General features: G+C 45.1%; 1 protein-coding gene across 1 annotated transcript in view; it reads left to right on the top strand.

The window, feature by feature from the left end:
- CCDC15 (coiled-coil domain containing 15) overlaps positions 1 to 6,747 on the top strand; it is a 47,165-nt gene extending 40,418 nt beyond the window's left edge. Inside the window, exons 8-10 of the mRNA XM_006257991.4 lie at positions 4,300 to 4,476; positions 4,582 to 4,730; positions 6,205 to 6,747. Of these exons, the coding sequence (XP_006258053.3) occupies positions 4,300 to 4,476; positions 4,582 to 4,730; positions 6,205 to 6,326 (448 nt within the window). The 3' untranslated portion in view covers positions 6,327 to 6,747. The remainder of the gene's footprint in view (positions 1 to 4,299; positions 4,477 to 4,581; positions 4,731 to 6,204) is intronic.
- The last annotated feature ends 10,709 nt before the right edge of the window (positions 6,748 to 17,456 follow it).

The following is a 17,456-nucleotide window of genomic DNA, read 5'->3' as shown; positions in this document are numbered from 1 at the left end:
TAGAGAGCTTGCAACGGTCTTCCTTGCACATAATTCAGGGGTGACATCTGTGCCCCCTTCCCCCCAGCCCTCAACAGCTCACCAAAACTTCTTAAGTGGTCCTTCAGCTCAAGTAATTTTCTAGCAGCTATCTCTGCATTTACCTGTCAGTCAGTAGACCACAGAGTTGTCTCTTCCGACAGCTATCAGGTTTCTTAGGGGCATAACTAAGGGTTTTTTTTCCCACGTGAGGAACCCATTTCTACAATGAATGTACTACAGGACAGCCAAGGTGGAACTACCCTCAGTGATATAGCAGATCAAGCAAATTTCTTAGCTTCTCACACACAATGTTTCCTTTTGACCTCTGCCGGACAGCCTTCTGGAATTTTATACACATCTTATCAAAGCATCCCACCATTGTGGAAGCATCAAGGGTATGTGCTGCATTTAATAGGGTAGCTCCAAAGCAGTGACCAATAAGAAAGAGCAACTATGTATGCAAAGAGAGAGAAATTATTTACTAGTAACGAGTATTCTTCAAGCTGTATTGTCCAAATTGCATGTTAGCATCCTGCTCTTCTTTGCTTTCTTCTCTTCCTGAGAGTCCAATATACTGTAAGATGCCACAGTTGAAAGGGATTTCCACAGTGCTTTTATCCCCTTGGTGTGAGGGCACAAAGAGAAGTACAGCTGGAGTCCGCTCCATAGCTACTGCTAAAGCAAAAAGCTTTTGAAATTAAGGAGCACAAAACACACCCAGAGTAGAAATGTGTATGGGGACAGTACATTTCAAAGAATACCAGTTACTGGGAAATAACTTCTCCTTATCCAGTTTTCTAATTAGTTTTCTCTGACTTCTGTATGACATAACATCTTTTAATCATAATATGGCTGTGGGTAATTTGGGGCTGGGGTAAACAGGAAGAGGGCCTGCCAGCTCTAGACCCCTATTGGGCATGCATGTTAGCAGTGGAGGGAGCAGAGAGCTAACTCCTGCACTACCCTTCACTCCACCACTGTTAGGCCTGGATCTGTTCTGCAAGGCTCCTTGCAGTCTGCATCCAGCCTGTGAGGATCCTCACAGTCCAGATCTAGCCCAGGACCACAAGTGAGATTTATACCCCAGACCTATATTGACCAAGGTTGTTGAACTTATCACTTCCTCTCTTCTTGAGATTACAAGTACTATTTTTCCCTAAAATCATATTGATTGGCAATAATTATATTAATATCCTTTGTCACTTATTGATTTCTCAAATCGTAAGTTCCATTGTTTTGCCCAAAACTGTGTTTAGTTACCAAAGCTTCTGAAGTTAAATTGAAAGAAGTTTTATATACTTGATTTATTGAACAGCTGCTAAGTGGCAAAGCATTAGAAACAAATGGGAGAGAGAGGTCATAATGGTATGTTATAAGGACTGCATCTAATAAATAGGAGGTAAAGCTCAGTGTAAAATGCAGTCCAGACTGTAACATCTGTTCATTGAGAAATGCTACGCCATGTATAGAAATGCAAAAGTATAGAACTCTTGGTTCAGAGATGCTACCTTTTATTAGACCAACTAAAAATCACAAGAAAATTATCTTTTTCTGTAAGTTTTAAGGAGCACACACCCATCCTCAGGTTCAGGGAAAATTAAAGATGGTAAAAAGTCCTCATAGATAGAAAATAAACTTCATTTTTACACAGAGGAAGCTGAAAGTAGAAGTCTGTTCCTCTGGGTCCATGAAGAGTGTCTTTGTGAGTTGCTCTTTGATGTGCAGATAAGGCAGAATTCCTTCCCTGGTGGTGTCAGATGGCAGAAAGGCAGGAAAGTGTAGAAATCTTTCTTGTTGTTCAGCAATGAAGTTTAAATCCAAAATCTGTGAAAATTTGGCATCTTCCATGTTTCAGGGATGTATTTGGTAGCCATGTTGGTCCCCATGTATAGGGCACATCAGTTAAAACGAGACAGAACAGCAAAGAACTGTGTAGGGAACATCCTACCCTGGCCGCTGAGGAAGGGCCCTGTGGTAGAGGGCTTATCCATTTCTTAACCTGAAAGTGCATCAAATATCTAGGAAGGGCCAATATGTAAAACAGCATTTCCTATCATAATTGGGCCTTGCTTTTTTGTAAAGGATTGGTTCTTGTCATGCCAGATATGTATTATTCTTTAAAAAATACGTAAGCAATAGGGGGCCCTGTCTTAAGGAACTTATAGTCTAAGTTTTTAGTCCTAAATTCATGACTGATTTACATGTTCTTTTTAGTATCTAGATTTACTTTATGATGACAAAATCCTATTTAATCTTTTTTTTGGTCTTCTGTAAATCAATACCTGAAAAAAAACCTTCTTTCACAGCAACCAAGCAATTGGCATATTGAAATACAGGCAGTCCTCAACTTACGACTCTTCGAATTATGACAAACAGTACTTAACAGCTGCGTCCAGCTGGTAAGTTTGGTATGGTGAAAAGGGAGGGGGAAGAGAAAGGACGTGGAGGGTGGCAAATCAAGGTCCTCCACGGTGAGGGAGGAGTTAGGGCTGGGGCAAGTTGCTCGTCTGGTGGCTCCTGCCACTCGTCCAGGAGGGCATGGGGGGTGGGATGTGCCCCTGCATCTGCGTGGGGTAGGCAGGGCCAGGGCTGCACTGGGAGCAGGGACTATGCCTTCCCGCCACTTGCCCAACCGGGGTGGGGTGGGTGGGGCAGGTGGAGGACAAGGCCACTGCACAGCCTCTGGACGAGCAGCGTGCAGTGGCGGGAGCCGCTGCCACCCCCCCCACCCCCCCCCCCCGGATGAGCCGCAGCTCCGTCCCGCATCCACCTTGCCCCAGCTGGGCAAGCGACATTAGGGTATGGGGGGGGAATGTGCCTCCAGATCGGGGCGAGGCCAGGGCTGTGCCGAGCTGCACTCTGGTCGAGAGGTGGGGCCTATGGAAGGGCTATGGTGCCCTCCCCCCATAGCCTCCACTCTATTGCCCGCCCTGCCACCCCCCCCCCCCATGCCCTGCCGTCTTTCACCTAGCTGGGGCAGGGCTGGCATGGGGCAGAGCCCTGGCTCGTCCGGGGGTGTGGGAGGGGTTCCCACCACTGCACACCGCTTGTCCAGAGGCAGCACAGCATCCCCATCCCTCACCTACCCCACCCCACCCTGGCTGGGCAAGCGGTGGGAGGGCATAGCCCCCACTCCCAGCACAGCTCAGCGCAGCCCTGGCCCCGCCTATCCCACCCCACCCCACACAGATCCGGGGACACACCCCACATGCCCTCCCAGACAAGCAGCGGGAGCCACCAGATGAGCAGCTTGCCGCAACCCCTCCCTCACCACAGGGTGCCTTGATCTGCCCTCGCACACCCCTTCCCTTCCCCCTCCCCTTCCACCACACCAGACTTACCACCTGGACGCAGCTGTATCCAGCATCCTAAAGGAACCAATCCCCAATTTATAACATTGTTCCCATGGGAAAATTGGTTCTGAGTTATGACGTTTTGACTTAAGACACGGTTTTGAGGAACCAGTTGTATTGTACGTCTAAGGACTGCCTGTGTCTTAAGAAGTGGCTTCTTGAACATGTGAGAATTTTAGGATTCTGGGTGTCATACTTTCATATAGTTTCTGTCAAACAGAATTGTCCCTTTCTTTACACTGATGCCTTTACACTTCTCTAAATCAGCAGCTGGTAGCCTTTTAAGGCCACAGTCCAGATTGACCCAGTTTGGATCAGAGGCAGGTAGAATCTCAGATGCTAGGACTCAGCAGCTGCTGCTGAGCCAGCTTGGAGAAGGTATCACCACCACTTTTCCCTATGCTTTGCCACTGCCACTTTTCCCTGGACCTGTGGTCACCACTTTTCTTATGACATGAGGGAAATGCCCGCTGCCTCTGCTTTTCCCTGCATTGGCTTGGTGGGGAAAGTGATTGCTGCCAAAGTCCCCTGTTGCCAAATGCCACTGAAGTCCTACGTCTGCAGGCTGAATCAAAAAGGCATGATGATTTGCAGTGTAAGAAAGATCCAGAAGATGAAAGCAGCTCTAACAAATCACAAGAAACAGACTTGTTTCCAAGTTTATGATAGATACTGATACTACAGCTATACACGGTGCAGAATTAATCTACAAGTGACTATGGGCCTTTGGATAGACCAGCAGACTACAACATCTTGCAATGACTGTAGATCCAGCACCCCTGAGAGGAGAGTGTTGTGTCATTCTAACAGTTCAGGGGGAATAGGATAAGTCCCTTGGGTGACCAGGAATTAGACAATATAGCTCTGACAATATGGCCATCTCCCCTCTCTTTGAAGGTCCAATGAAATCCATTTCTATCCACAGAATTAAAAGAGAGAAGGAGCACCAGCGTCATGTGGAGGAGAAGAGGATTCAGGAGATGGCCTTCTGGCAAGATTCCTGCCCTAGTGAAAGAGCATGTGAAATACTGGCCCAGCTCAAGCTGGAGGAGCAAAGCGTGAAGAACAAGAAAAAGCATCAGCAAAATAAAGAATACGTAAGGTAAGTTGATGGGCTTCTTTATTAGGTTCCCAACCTTGGGCGTAGGGGCAGACTCTACAGCAAGGTCTTTCCATCAGAGGGAAATAAATTTATTTTATTTTTCAGATACATTGAAGCTTTAAGAGCCCAGATGAGGGAGAAGATGAAACTGTATAACATTGATTTGCCTCCATTGTGTTGTTGTGGGTCAGATTTCTGGGACTGTCATCCTGACACTTGTGCCAACAACTGTATGTTTTACAAAAACCACAAAGGTATGAATTCTTCTTTATATGAAAGAGACAGCATAATCCCAGTAACAGAGAGCAGATATGTCAGAGTTTTGTAGGTAAACATCAGACAAAGCTAGGAGGTCTGTTCTCATAGTTTCAGGGTCCTGTCACCTACTGCTGTTCTGAAGAAATTTAAGGCAGTTGTAGCCATTAACTTATTCCAAAGATGGTTCTGCCCAGACAGGCATGTGCACATAGACCCTTACAGGTACCACTTACCCATTTTAGTAGGATTTTATTTGATTGTGCTACAGAGAGAAAGTTCATGATATTATACAGATGTTCAAGGGACTTTGTCAAGCACCAACTGTTCATCTTGCTAATACAGGACTAGAGAGAGGACAACTCCAAGACCTAGGGAAACTTGGACATTCTATAGACTGCCCTCCACCAACTTTTGCACCCCTTTCTTCAAGGATTTGCAGTTGTGACACCAAGGTTTAGGTGCATCCCTAGAGCAAGCCTTTGACCCATCTCTATTTCAGTCAGTAATGCTTTAATATTTAATAGGACTGGTATAATGCAAATGTGTTCTCTGTCATTGTGACCCTGAGTATAAGATATTCTGTATTCTCCTGTGGTTACTATGAAAACAGAGTCAACCTGCACAGGGTGCGGAGCCCAGGGCAAATCATCCCACGTGCGGCCCCGCCCCCTCTCCGATTCCACAGGCCCTGAACCTGAAGGGCAGCAGCGGTGGGGGGGGAGGGGGTAGTGGGTAGCGAGTGGCTGGATGTGGAGCCACTGCTATGCCCAGTTCTGTGCTTCCGCTGCTCCACCCAGTTCCATGGGGCCACCCAAAGCGCAGGGTCCTGGGTGGTCACCCCGATTCGCACCCCCCCCCCCCCCCCCCCCCCAGGGATGGCCCTGTATGAAAAGTATTAGTAGTGTTAGGGCCAGAAAATGCTCCTGTTTTAGTAGTTGGTGATCTGAGGAGAAACAGCCCTGAACACATGATATGGCTCACAGTGAGCTGTGACCTTACTGTTCAGACTCTAGTCTTTAAATGCTTGTATACCACATCATAAATGCCATGTTCTTATTGTATGTGGAGACTGGAAATGAAAGATCCTCATTAATTGCCAGATCCATGAGCATGCTTGCTTCTTCAGTGTTCCTCCTTCTGCACTGTCTCTATGTCCCACACTGAAGTTTGCCAAGCAACTGTTCTTGCCCACACATCGGTGCTAAAAGTCTTTCATGTTGCTTAGTTATGCAGTAACAAAAGCACATGACCACTCGGTTACCATGGATCTCATGGATTCCCCCCTTTGAGAATTGTATCCTTAGGAAAAATGCCCCTTCCTGTCTGTTAAAAGAAATGAACCTAGATATCTTAATTCCTGCTGTAGTGAATAACTCTGAAAGCAACCCTCAGCTTTGTGGGAAGCTGGAGTGAATGCTACGGTGCTAGTATTGAGTATTAATACTGTTACTCAACCCCTCTTTATTTCAGCTTATAGTCAAGCTCTGCAGTCTGTCATCTCCTCATGTGACACTTTGGATGGGAACTCAACCACAAGACTTGCAATCAACAGCTTTGCTGCTTTGCATGCACGTTCTTTGAAGAGTGCATGAAAGGGTGTACTGGAATCAGGTTTTTCTAAATGTCTAGTCACAAACTCTTTTTTAAGCAGATGGGTGGTCTGTGCACCATATCCTAGATGCTAGGAACACAGTTGTCCCAAAGTGTTTACTCTTCTCTTTGTTTACTAGCCCTTATCTAAATGTATTTTAAGTCTGTTTCTACTAAATTCAAATTCAAATAAACTTGTATCTGTGTTTTTCTTTGGTGATCCATATAGAGTGAGCCATCCAAAAACCCAGAATTAGCTTTACTTACCAGTAATACAGAAATTAGACATAAGGTGAATATGAAGGTAGAAATGGATCAGTAGCATGTTCTTTTCCTGCTACCCCCTCCACCTGTTCCCCCACAAGCACTAAATAGAACTATTTCTGTTTGCCTGACTTCTGAATAAACCATTCCAAGTTCTAAGGCTCTGTGGGATTCTTTTGTACTTGCAGTCATTTATGCTTGTAAATTTGTAAAAATTTTCCACAATGGATGGGCCCTAGAGCATAGTCCTAATATGCATGATGCATTTTTCCTTCCCTGTCCCACATTCTCAACAATCCATGTGCTATTCAAGTCTCTGTCTGGTAGTGGCCTGCCTCTGGTTTTCAAAAACATTAAACTGCTTAGAAAAGAGATTGTGCAAGTTTGTGCTCTTGAAGAAAAACATTTGGGGAGTGAGAAGGTGGCTATTTAGAAATAAAAGAAACCACACAGTCCTGCATACTAGTAGTTCCACATTTTTTGTGTGGAATCATAGGAAAATCAGGCTGGAATGGACCTCAGGAGACCACCTAGTCCAGCCCTCTGCTTAAAGTGGAATCATCCCTGGCTGAACCATCCTAGCTAAGTGTCTGTCCAACCTGCTCTTGAAAATTTCCAGGGATGAAGATTCTACAATTTCCCCAAGGAGACTGTTCCAGTGCTTGACTGCCTTGATAGTCAGAACGTTCTTTCTGGTCTTCAACCTAAACTTCTGCTAGTTTGCTTCTAGTCCTGGCCCTTTCCATGACAAAGAAAAGTCTCCTTCTGTATTTTTTATAATAGTCCTTCATGTATTTGAAGGCTATAATCAAATCCTCCTTCCAATTTCTTTTCTCCAAACTAAATAATTCTAGTTCATTCAACCTTTCCCCATAATGTGCTTTTGGATTTTTCCTTCTACTAGATCATGTCAGTAACGAGATTTCTGGACTGAGTTTGCTTTTGAGTCCTGTGTTTTCTCATTATGCCCTATGGAAGTTGCTCTGTCAAAGTAAGAATCTAGAATAGCCAGGACCTGCACTAAAAGATGTTTCCCAGCAGAGTTGTGGTCAGCTCCTTTTGACAGTGTACAATAAGTGTGCATCTCCTATACTTTCTCCAGCCCATTTCCCAACTCTACAGAACTGCATGTTAAATATGGCCATGGAGGTCAATATAATATGCAAATACTGTGTATTAAGTTTCACCCTTATGCTAATGGGAACTCTGCAGATGACACAAAACTGCTGATTTCACTGTTCCTGATGCCTCAGTGACCCAGGGTAAGAGATGATCAAGTCATATTGCACATTAGACCATTCAGTTCTGGGAATTCTGCTGTTCATTTCTTTTCACAGTAACTCCTAGGGCCAGATAGGTTTTAATTGTTCCATAACCAGAGTTAAACTGTCCATTGCAGAATCATGTGTTCCCCCAGATAAGCAGCTTGGAGAGGAGTTAGAGCCCATTCATCTTCTTGTATGGAAATACATGGGGCAGAAAGGAACTCTACCAGAGAGATCCATAAAGCTGACCTCTAGTCACTCTCTGTGATACCTTTATAAAGCTATGGTGCCTTCAGAATCATCCACCACAGAGAAGATGCCTTGAGTGTGCTTTAGAAGTTCAGTGAGATTTAACTGTTTGGAGTGAAACTCTGGTTAGTTTTGTTCCTCCTCCTGGTCTCTTTCTCCCCTTCTATAATTTTCCATACCATTTATAGCACCCTAACATATTGGGCCAGGACAGAGGTTACAGTCAAGAATAAGGAAGTTCTTAGTAGCTTGCTTTCTTCTGAGCTTCATCCTACTCAAGATAAGTGCCTGGGGCCAAGCTCTGATGGCCTCCTCCACACTCATGCTTAGTTGCTAAAAAGCTCCTGGAAAGTGTTTCTCACTGTCAGAAGTCTGCATTTAATCTACTAATGAGAATGTAGTATTTTCCTAGAGCATCACAGTCACTCACATAGAAGGTGTGAAACAGAGCCCCAGATCATGCTGGACAATAACATCCATATTTGCTAAAAGAGAAGAGCAGCCCAGAGTATGCCATGAAGGAAACAGTACCTCCCAGAAGGGGAATAGCATCAGCTGTCTGAGTTGACAGAGTTAATGTCAGAACTGACTCCTCTATGTGAAGGAGCAGTACACCTCCTTGGAGTCTGACATCAGCTCCAAAGAAAAACAGCTTGAAACCCTCTGGGTCAGGCTACTGGGAGGTGGGGGGTGAGAGAGACCTAACTGTAGGTGTATACTACAGACCACCAAACCAGGGGGAGGAACTTGATTTAGAGTTTGCCTGAGAACTGACAGAGGCTGTGCATGCACGGGACATGGTTGCCATGGGTGACTTCAATTATCAAGACATCTCTTTGGAGAAACACTCAGCCAAGTCGGATCAGTTGCATTCCTTCCTGACCTGTTTCAAAGAGCTTTTTCTGACTCAGGAGGGGCACAGGCCAACCAGAGGTAACACTGTTCTAGACTTGGTCCTGACCAAATGAGATGACTTGGTGACCGATTTAAACATAGAGGGCAGCAACCATGAAACCATTACGTTCACTATCCATCGCAAGGCAGACAAATTAGATAGCAGGCTTGAAGTTTTGGACTTCAAAACTGCAAATTTCAACAAGTTCAGGTCATTAGTAGGGAAAGTACTGCAGGACCAGGGACTGAAGGTGAAAGGAATACATAAAGAATGGTCATTCTTTAAGGACATGATCCTTGAAGCACAAACGAAGTCCATTCCCATGCGGAGGGAAGGTGGCAAAAGGGCTAGGAAGCCCTCTTGGCTAAACAGAGAAATCATGGTTCTCTTAAGAAAGAAGAAAGCGATGTACAGACAATGTAAGCTTGGGACAGGCCCCAAGGAGGACAACAATGGCCCGCACTGGTAGGTGTTGGTACCCAGGGCAGCCGGCCAGCAGCTCTCCCTGACTCCCACCCAGGCAGATAAGGGTCCAGGGCCTTAGAAGGCCGTCAGGCGGGTATTTGTGACTCTTGGAGTGGAATTAATTAGGTGGACGTTTATCGGTTGTAAAGCAAGATTATTTACTCACACCGTTAAGGTGGTGAATAGCGGAGGTCAGAGATATTTGGTTAGTTACAGCTTAAGGTTCGTAGGTCGTATGTCGGTCTGCATAAGAGTTCGTCGGTCAGGCAGAGAAATGGAGAAAAAGGTCGGGCCGGCAGGTCGTTGATTTACGTCTGATTAGGTCGAGACGGGGGAGACTGACAAGTGATCAATTTGTCAGTTATTTTCATGCATACGTTTAGAGGTTTTTTAGGTGTGTGTGCGGAGGTCTCCTGTTCTTCACGGAAGTGAAGACGGGTTTTATTTGTGTAATAGCCAATTGTTTTTCGCCACGTCATAAATTTAATTAGAATCGCCAATTATCTAGCGGTCTTCGCTAGGGTGTTATCATAGGGTTATTCCTTGGTTTTTTTGACCAATTATAATGATTTATGTACAGCACAGAAGGCTAAGTTTTATCTCTGTTAGTGGCGCAGCAATAAATTTCTTTTTGACATGTGCAGCAAAAAAGCGGTTATTATCATTATTGTTAACCCTTAGTTAAACTAGTGCAGAAAAAAACTGTTTTGAATGGTTTTACTTGTTTGTGACATGGGCACTACTTAATTTGGTTGTGACAGTAAGAATCAGATTAGAAAAGCTAAGGCAGTGACTGAACTAAGATTAGCAACAGGAATCAAGGACAAGAAGAAGTACTTCTTTAGGTACGTAAGGAACAGGAGGAAAACAAATGGGAGTGTGGGGCCTCTGCTCAACAACTCAGGACAGCTGGTTACCAGCACTCAAAAGAAAACAACTCCTGAATGACTACTTTGTTCAGTCTTTCACTGGGCCAAGGGGAAAATCATGCCAGATAGAGTACAGAATGAGCAGGGTAGAAATGACCACCTTCCTACTATTGCCGTAGAACTGGTGTGTGATCAGTTAAAAAAGTTAGACATATATAAGTCAGCGGGACTGTATGAACTCCAACCAAGAGTGCTGAAGAAGCTGGTTGAAGTCATTGCGGAACCCCTGACGAAGCTCTTCCAAAACTCGTGGCGTTCTGGAGAGGTCCCCGAGGACTGGAAGAGGGCCAATGTGCCCATCTTCAAGAAGGGGAGAAGGGAGGATCTGGGCAACTAGAGGCCAATTAGCCTAATTTCTGTCCCAGGGAAAATCCTGGAAAATTCATTAAGGAGTCTTTGTGCGACATGCTTGCAGAAGGTAGGATTCTAAATGACAGCCAGCAAGGCTTCATCATGGGCAGGTCTTGTCTTACCAACCTCATCTCCTTTTATAATCAGGTAACTTGCCACCTGGATAAGAGAAAGGCTGACAATTGTATACCTTGACTTCCAAAAAACCTTTTGATCTGGTATCCTATAATGTTCTCATGAGAAAATTGGAGGATTGTGGGCTTAACTGTGAGACAGTTAGGTGGGTAGGAAGCTGGTTGAGGGGTAGGACCCAGAGAGTTCTAATGAAGGGATCTGTGTCATCCTGGTGAGAAGTGGCCAGTGGTGTCCCGCAGGGGTCGGTGCTTGGTCCAGTGCTATTCAATATCTTCATCAATGATTTGGATGTGGGGGTGAAGAGCTCACTGGCCAAGTTTGTGGAAGTTATGGGGAAACGTCATGCTTGAAGATAGGCTGCAGATACAGGCAGACCTAGACAGGCTGGTAAGTTGGGTGGATCGGAACCAGATGAAGTTCAACATCGAGAAATGTAAAGTGCTTCACCTGGGGATGAACAATCCCCCACACACCTACAGGCATGGCAATGCCAATCTGACTGCCACTACAAATGAAAGGGACCTGGGGGTAATAATAGATCATGGCTTGAACGGGCAGTGCAACGCCATAGCCAGCAGGGCTAATAATACCGTGGCATGCATCAATTGATGCATCTCCAGAAAAACCAAGGATGTGATTCTTCCACTCTGCTCAGCATTGGTGAGGCCGCAGCTCAAGTACTGCATCCAGTTCTGGGCGCTGCACTTTAACAAGAACATGATAAAGCTTGAGAGAGTCCAGAAAAGGGCCACCTGTATGATCACAGACTTGCACAGCAAGCCATATGAGGAAAGGCTGAGGGACCTGGGACTCTTCAGCCTGAAAAAGAGAAGGCTGAGAGGGGACTTAGTAGCAGCTTATCACTACATCAGGGAAATACATCAAGGGCTCGGTGAACAACTGTTCACCAGGGCACCCTTGGGAAAAACTAATAGTAATGGTCATAAACTCCTGGAAGACCATTTCAGGCTCAACATTAGGAAAAACGTCTTCACAGTTAGGGTGTCCAGACTGTGGAATAAGCTCCCTCCAGAGCTGATGCAATCACCTACCCTGGAAATCTTCAAGAGGAGACTGGATGGTCAACTTGTTGGAGTCACCTGACCCCAGTTGTCTTTCCTGCTGGTGCAGGGGGCTGGATCCAATGATCTTCTGAGGTCCCTTCCAGCCTCACAATCTATGAATCTTTGATGATGGTCATAAGCTTGCAGGTCTAGAGACCTTCACGGAGAATGTGGTGGAGAGTTGCTAATTGCTGGAAATCAGCTCTTTCCTGGTTTAAGACTATGCCAAGTCAAAAGAGAAACTAATGGAATCTGTAGGATATGGCTATGAGTTATTTCCATGCTAATGCTATCATACGAGTGCAGAAATGCCCTGGTATAGGGCAATAAATTGGCTGTTTTGGACTCTTTCCATTACAGACTGGATTTATAATGATTATGCATCAGTGTTTTTGCTATTGCCTTTTATAATCCTCACACATAGGAAAGGTGAGTCATTTTAGCAGAGTGGAATGCACTTGGGTCAACTGGTAGCCCATGGCCTGCAGGCTCCTTGAGTGGCCATTGCTCTTTCCACTGCTGTTGCTGCTGTGGCAGCTGAGGTCTCTGCACTCGCCCTTCCTCCTCTGGTTTCTGTTTACTGTCCTGCTCCTGAGGGCAGTGTGGCACTGCCGTTGGAGAGAGCCCGGGGGGGGGGCCATTTGCTCCACAAATGGCCAGAGGGTAGGTCGTGGCTGCCTGAGCTACCCATGTGATGAAGGGTGAGGGTAGGGCTGCATGTGTGGCTGAGGGAGGAGCCAGGCTGCTTGTATAGGGGGGGAAGCCAGATTCTGCATGCGCAAGTGGAAGAGGGGCTGGACTGTCCACACAATGAGGAAGAGCTATGAGGGCTGCCTATGCTGCATGAACAGTGAGGGGTAGGGCCATTCTGTGCAGCCTGGGCCCTTTCAGCCTATGTGGCATGTGGTTTCTTCCCCTCCCTCAATATTTTATGGTGTGAGGTGAAGGGAGGACTGAGGAGTGGACATGGGCTTTGGTGTTCTGCCTGGCCAGCCATGTGGAGGTCTGTCTAGACCAGGGGTGGGCAAAGTCTGGTCCATGGGCCGGATTGGGCCCATGGCAGTCTCCTTTTCCCAGCAGCTCCTGGCTGCTGCTGCAGGACTCAGCCCTGCTGCCTGGGCCCATCTCCTCACCTGTCACCGGGGGTGAGACCTACACAAGCAGGATGTGCAGCTAGGTGGCTATGTAATTTCCAGGATGGATGAAGGTCATCAAAGGCTGCCTATTGTCAGGAGGCAGGGGAAACTAATGGGCTTTATAATAATCATTTGCAATCATTTGTAACAGGGTTAAGGAAGAAATATAGACAAGCAGATGTGGTAACTACCAACAGAAGTAAATGCCAGTAGGGGTTAGGAAAATAATAAATCAAAAGAGGTTAATTGAGAGGTTAATTACTCATAAGCTCAAAGGGTGGCCCACAAATAAAGAACTTTTGGGTAAGCTCATTAGTGTGTTATTAAGAAGCTAGCACTATGTTAATGTAGCTTTCGATCTCCCTACATGGCTGCTTTCTTGATTTGTCATTAATTTACAGCTCCTGATATTTGTGCCTGATATTCTTACAGTGTCAAAGAATATGGGAAGTCAAATGGAGCAACTGCACTGGGAGATACTCTAGAAGCCTGAAGAACTGTCACGAGAACTTATTTTGAGTCTATTGGTTTTGAGCACTGAAGTACAGAACAATGCTGAGTCCTTGATTTATCATACCATAAATAGATATCATGGTCAAGGCCTCCCTTCTACACAGTGGCACATAACTTGTAACCACAGTTCAGAGGTTGTTTTGAACTTGGGCAGCAGGTTTTTCATCACACATGCTTAGGTTTATCTCTTTTTCAACCCACTAATTTCCTCCTACGCCCTAACTAAGTCATCTTTAATCACTTTAATATCCATCAGTGCTATTTATTAATTGGTATCTCATGAGCAATTTGCGTCACAGCAAAATCAACAAAGCATCAATAAAGGTCACAAAGCCAGATTTTTAAAGTGGTCAAAGATATAAATAGGTGCATGGTGGTAGTTTTCCAAAGTGCCTAATTTTCTAACTTCCATTGACTTCAATGGGAATTTGGCACATGGGCCTAGATCCGCAATAGATCATAGGTGACTTACTGGTGCCTAGTTACTTCTGTAGACAGAGAAAAGCAAAACCCCAATTCAGTTGCTGTATAACCCTGGAGGTGCCTCAGTTTCCATCAGTAAAGTCCCTCAGGAAATGTCTGCTTTTGGGAGTACCCAGTACTATCTAAGTTTTGACAATTCTTAGTAGCTTGGTCCCTAGGCCACACTCAACCCCACTGTGATCCACAAATTACCTGTCCCTCTGCCTGTCTCTTGTCTGGGACCCAATGCAGCAGAGCACACCTAATGGAAAGAGTAATGATCATCCCAGTTCCCTTTACTTAATAGTTGTTAGAGCACACTCCTGGAAATGTGTTGGGCCAGTTCCTACTCCAGTGATACTATGTGTTTAATTAAGCGTTCGCTGAAACCGGAAATAAAATTAGATTTCTCTCCCCCCTGCCCACCCCCCCCCCCCCCCCAGTAAGTGCTCTAATCACCAAATAAGGTGGAACAGCTTCAAGAGAAGAGGCTGAAATGATCCTGCCCCAGAATATCCTATAGTGGGAGTGGGTAGGGAAGCAGGGAATATGAGGGGGTGCCTGGTGTTTAGAAAATGCCTATGTGAGATGTGGGATCAAACCTTTTCAATTAGAGCAGGGACTTGAATCTTGGTGTCTCATACCCTGGCTGACTGCTCTGATCATTCTTAGATAAAAGTTGGGGTGACACTTGTTTTTCTGGCTGTATTTTGTGAGAGGGACTGATTTATGCACATTGCTCTGGGAGGGGGTTCATGGCTGCTACTGCCTAGTAGTAGGAGCTGCCTCTCTGCCACTCAGAACTGAATGCCTGCCTTTCTTTGAGAGGGGGAAAGTCATCAGCCACAATTCTCTCCACAGCATGTCCTATTGGCTAGCGTAGGTAATTTCTCACTCAGCATGCTGGCTGTCCTGAGGTCCATTCTTAAGCACCTAACTCCCTGTGGGCATGTCTACACATGTGCTTTAATGCACAGTAGCCTATTTTACTGTGCATTAAAGCATCTTGTAAAAAATGGTGCTAATATGCTAATGTTCAGTAAAAATAGGCTACTGTCCATTAAGCATCACTAAAAAAGCATGCGCTTTTGCTACTGCACATTAGGGCAGCCTAATACGCATTTACTTAATACCTCACATTAGAGGGTGTTTATACTTATTTTAATGTCTTTTTGTTACTGCACATTAATGAACATGTAGACACACCCTGTGTTCAGCATACAGAGCCTAGGCACCTAAATTGGAACTGTTAATACCACCAGGTGGCAGGATATCTAAGTCTCGTAAATCTACCCTATTGATTCTTAACCAAGGATGCTTGTAGCACCCTGGTGTACCTTGAGATCTTTTCAAGGGTTCCGCATGACTCACAAAATAAACCCAGAGATTTCAAATAGGAATTCATGATGTTAAAAACATTTTGACCTGTTGTGGACTTTCTGAGTTATTTGCAATAGAATTGCTCTATTATTTTTCTGTAATAAAAATGAGTGAAAGTTAAGAGTTAGCATTTTCCAAGGGGTGCCTTGAATCTAAAAAAGTTAAAAACGACTGATTTAGATCCCAGGGCTTTTTGAAAATCCTACTGGACACTACTTTGCAACTTCAGTTGCCTAAATACCTCCCATAATGCCTAAAGTTAAAGACCTGCCCTACAGACTGTAGCACCACATGAGCTGGTAAGATAGAAACAAGAAAGTAACTTAAAATGAAATATGTAATAGTCATTTAACATGGCTGCTCACAAAGAAATTGCTGTAAAACATGCTCTGTGGTCAATACATTTAAAGTCTATAAAGGCCTTTGTTGTATTTTTACTGCCCAAGCACTGTATTGGCAAGGTATTACCATAATGGCAATGGTCAGTGAGACACTGAGGTGGCTTTAGCCCATAATCTGAGGGTATGGCTACACAAGCAAGTTACTGCAAGGCAAGTTAGGGCATGAATCTACAGTGCTGCTCCATGTGCATGATCTTAATCTGTAGTAAATATAAGAGCTTATCCTACTTTCACAGAGAGGCAAGCTACCTCTCTCTTACTGTACGGTAATAGCATCCACATGTGCCATTACTACAAAGCAGCCAATATTCTGTTTGTGTAGGCATAGCTCCGAAGCTGTTTCCATAGAAAATGTTTTATGCCTATTTTAACTATTCCATTATGGCCACTAGAGGACACCAGGGGGTAAATTCACATGTTAAGGAAAGAGACCTGCTGATACTTTAAATAGCTGCATATAGCTTGTAGAATATAGCTTGTAGAACCTGCTGATACTTTAAATAGCTGAATATAGATTATAGAACTAGACAGCTTCCTGGACCACTGAGAACAGTCTCCTGAAGTCATCCATTCCAAATCCTCACATAACACAACTGCAAAGTGCAAAAGCAGAAATACCAAAAACACCCTATGGCATCCCATAGGTAAAACACAGGTGAAACGAGCACTGTCAGTGCCTTGCTACTTCAGTGGCAGGGTCATAGTTGGTTAATAAGCGCAGACAATCCCAAGAAAAAGACTATGTCCCACACTACAGAGAAAGAAAAACCCCCCACAGTTCTTGCCAATCTGACTTTGGGAGAAATTTCTCTTGACCCCAAATTTGGCAATCAGTTTGTTCCTGAGCAGAGGAGGAAGCCCTTCTAACCAGAAACCTATGAAGTTTCCAAGTACTGACAGAAGACCAAGTCACTGTAATCAACACCTCCCACTTCCAGCTTCAGCTCTGGCTAATGTCCAGTAAGGCTGTGCGAAATTTCACCACCAGTTTTGTTTCAACACTGTTTCAACCTGTTTCGAGGTCAAAACAGCAAAATTGAAATGAAACAGATATTGTCAGAACAGCCACGAAACAAAATGAGGCAAATTGAAACGCTTTGCTGTTTCAATGCTGTTTCAATGTTTCACCCATAGGCTATAACGGGGAAGGTTGAAACAGCTTATAATTTTGTCATTACTGGCCTGATTTGGATGAAACTTGCAGGAATAGTAGCCCCTTCTGAGGGCATGATGCCTACCAAGTTTCAAGGAGATAGGTGCAGGCCTGCTAGCCCCTGCTGAGGCCACGAAGCCTGCCAGCTGTCAAGGAGATAGGTGCAGGGGCTTCTGGGTCACGAGTTTTGCCTGTCAGCAGCCAGAGGTGCAGGGCCCCAGAACCGTCCTACACCGATCTCCTTGACAGCTGGTAGGCTTCGTGGCCTCAGCAGGGACTACCATCCCTGCAGCTGTCACCCTGCTGCGCCTTAACACACACACACTGTCACCCATGTCATGAGTTTAGCTTGTCCACAGCTTGAGGTACAGGTTCCCCCAAACGCATGTACCTATCTCCTTGAAACTTGGCAGGCTTTGTGGCCTCAGCAGGGGATAGCACATCTGTAGTTTTGACCCCGTTGTGACTTA

Source organism: Alligator mississippiensis, chromosome 16 (assembly GCF_030867095.1).
Source record: "Alligator mississippiensis isolate rAllMis1 chromosome 16, rAllMis1, whole genome shotgun sequence".
NCBI classification, from domain to species: Eukaryota; Metazoa; Chordata; order Crocodylia; family Alligatoridae; genus Alligator; species Alligator mississippiensis.
The sequence above is the reverse complement of the archived record's forward strand: the minus strand, read 5'-3'. Positions and strand labels throughout refer to the sequence as shown.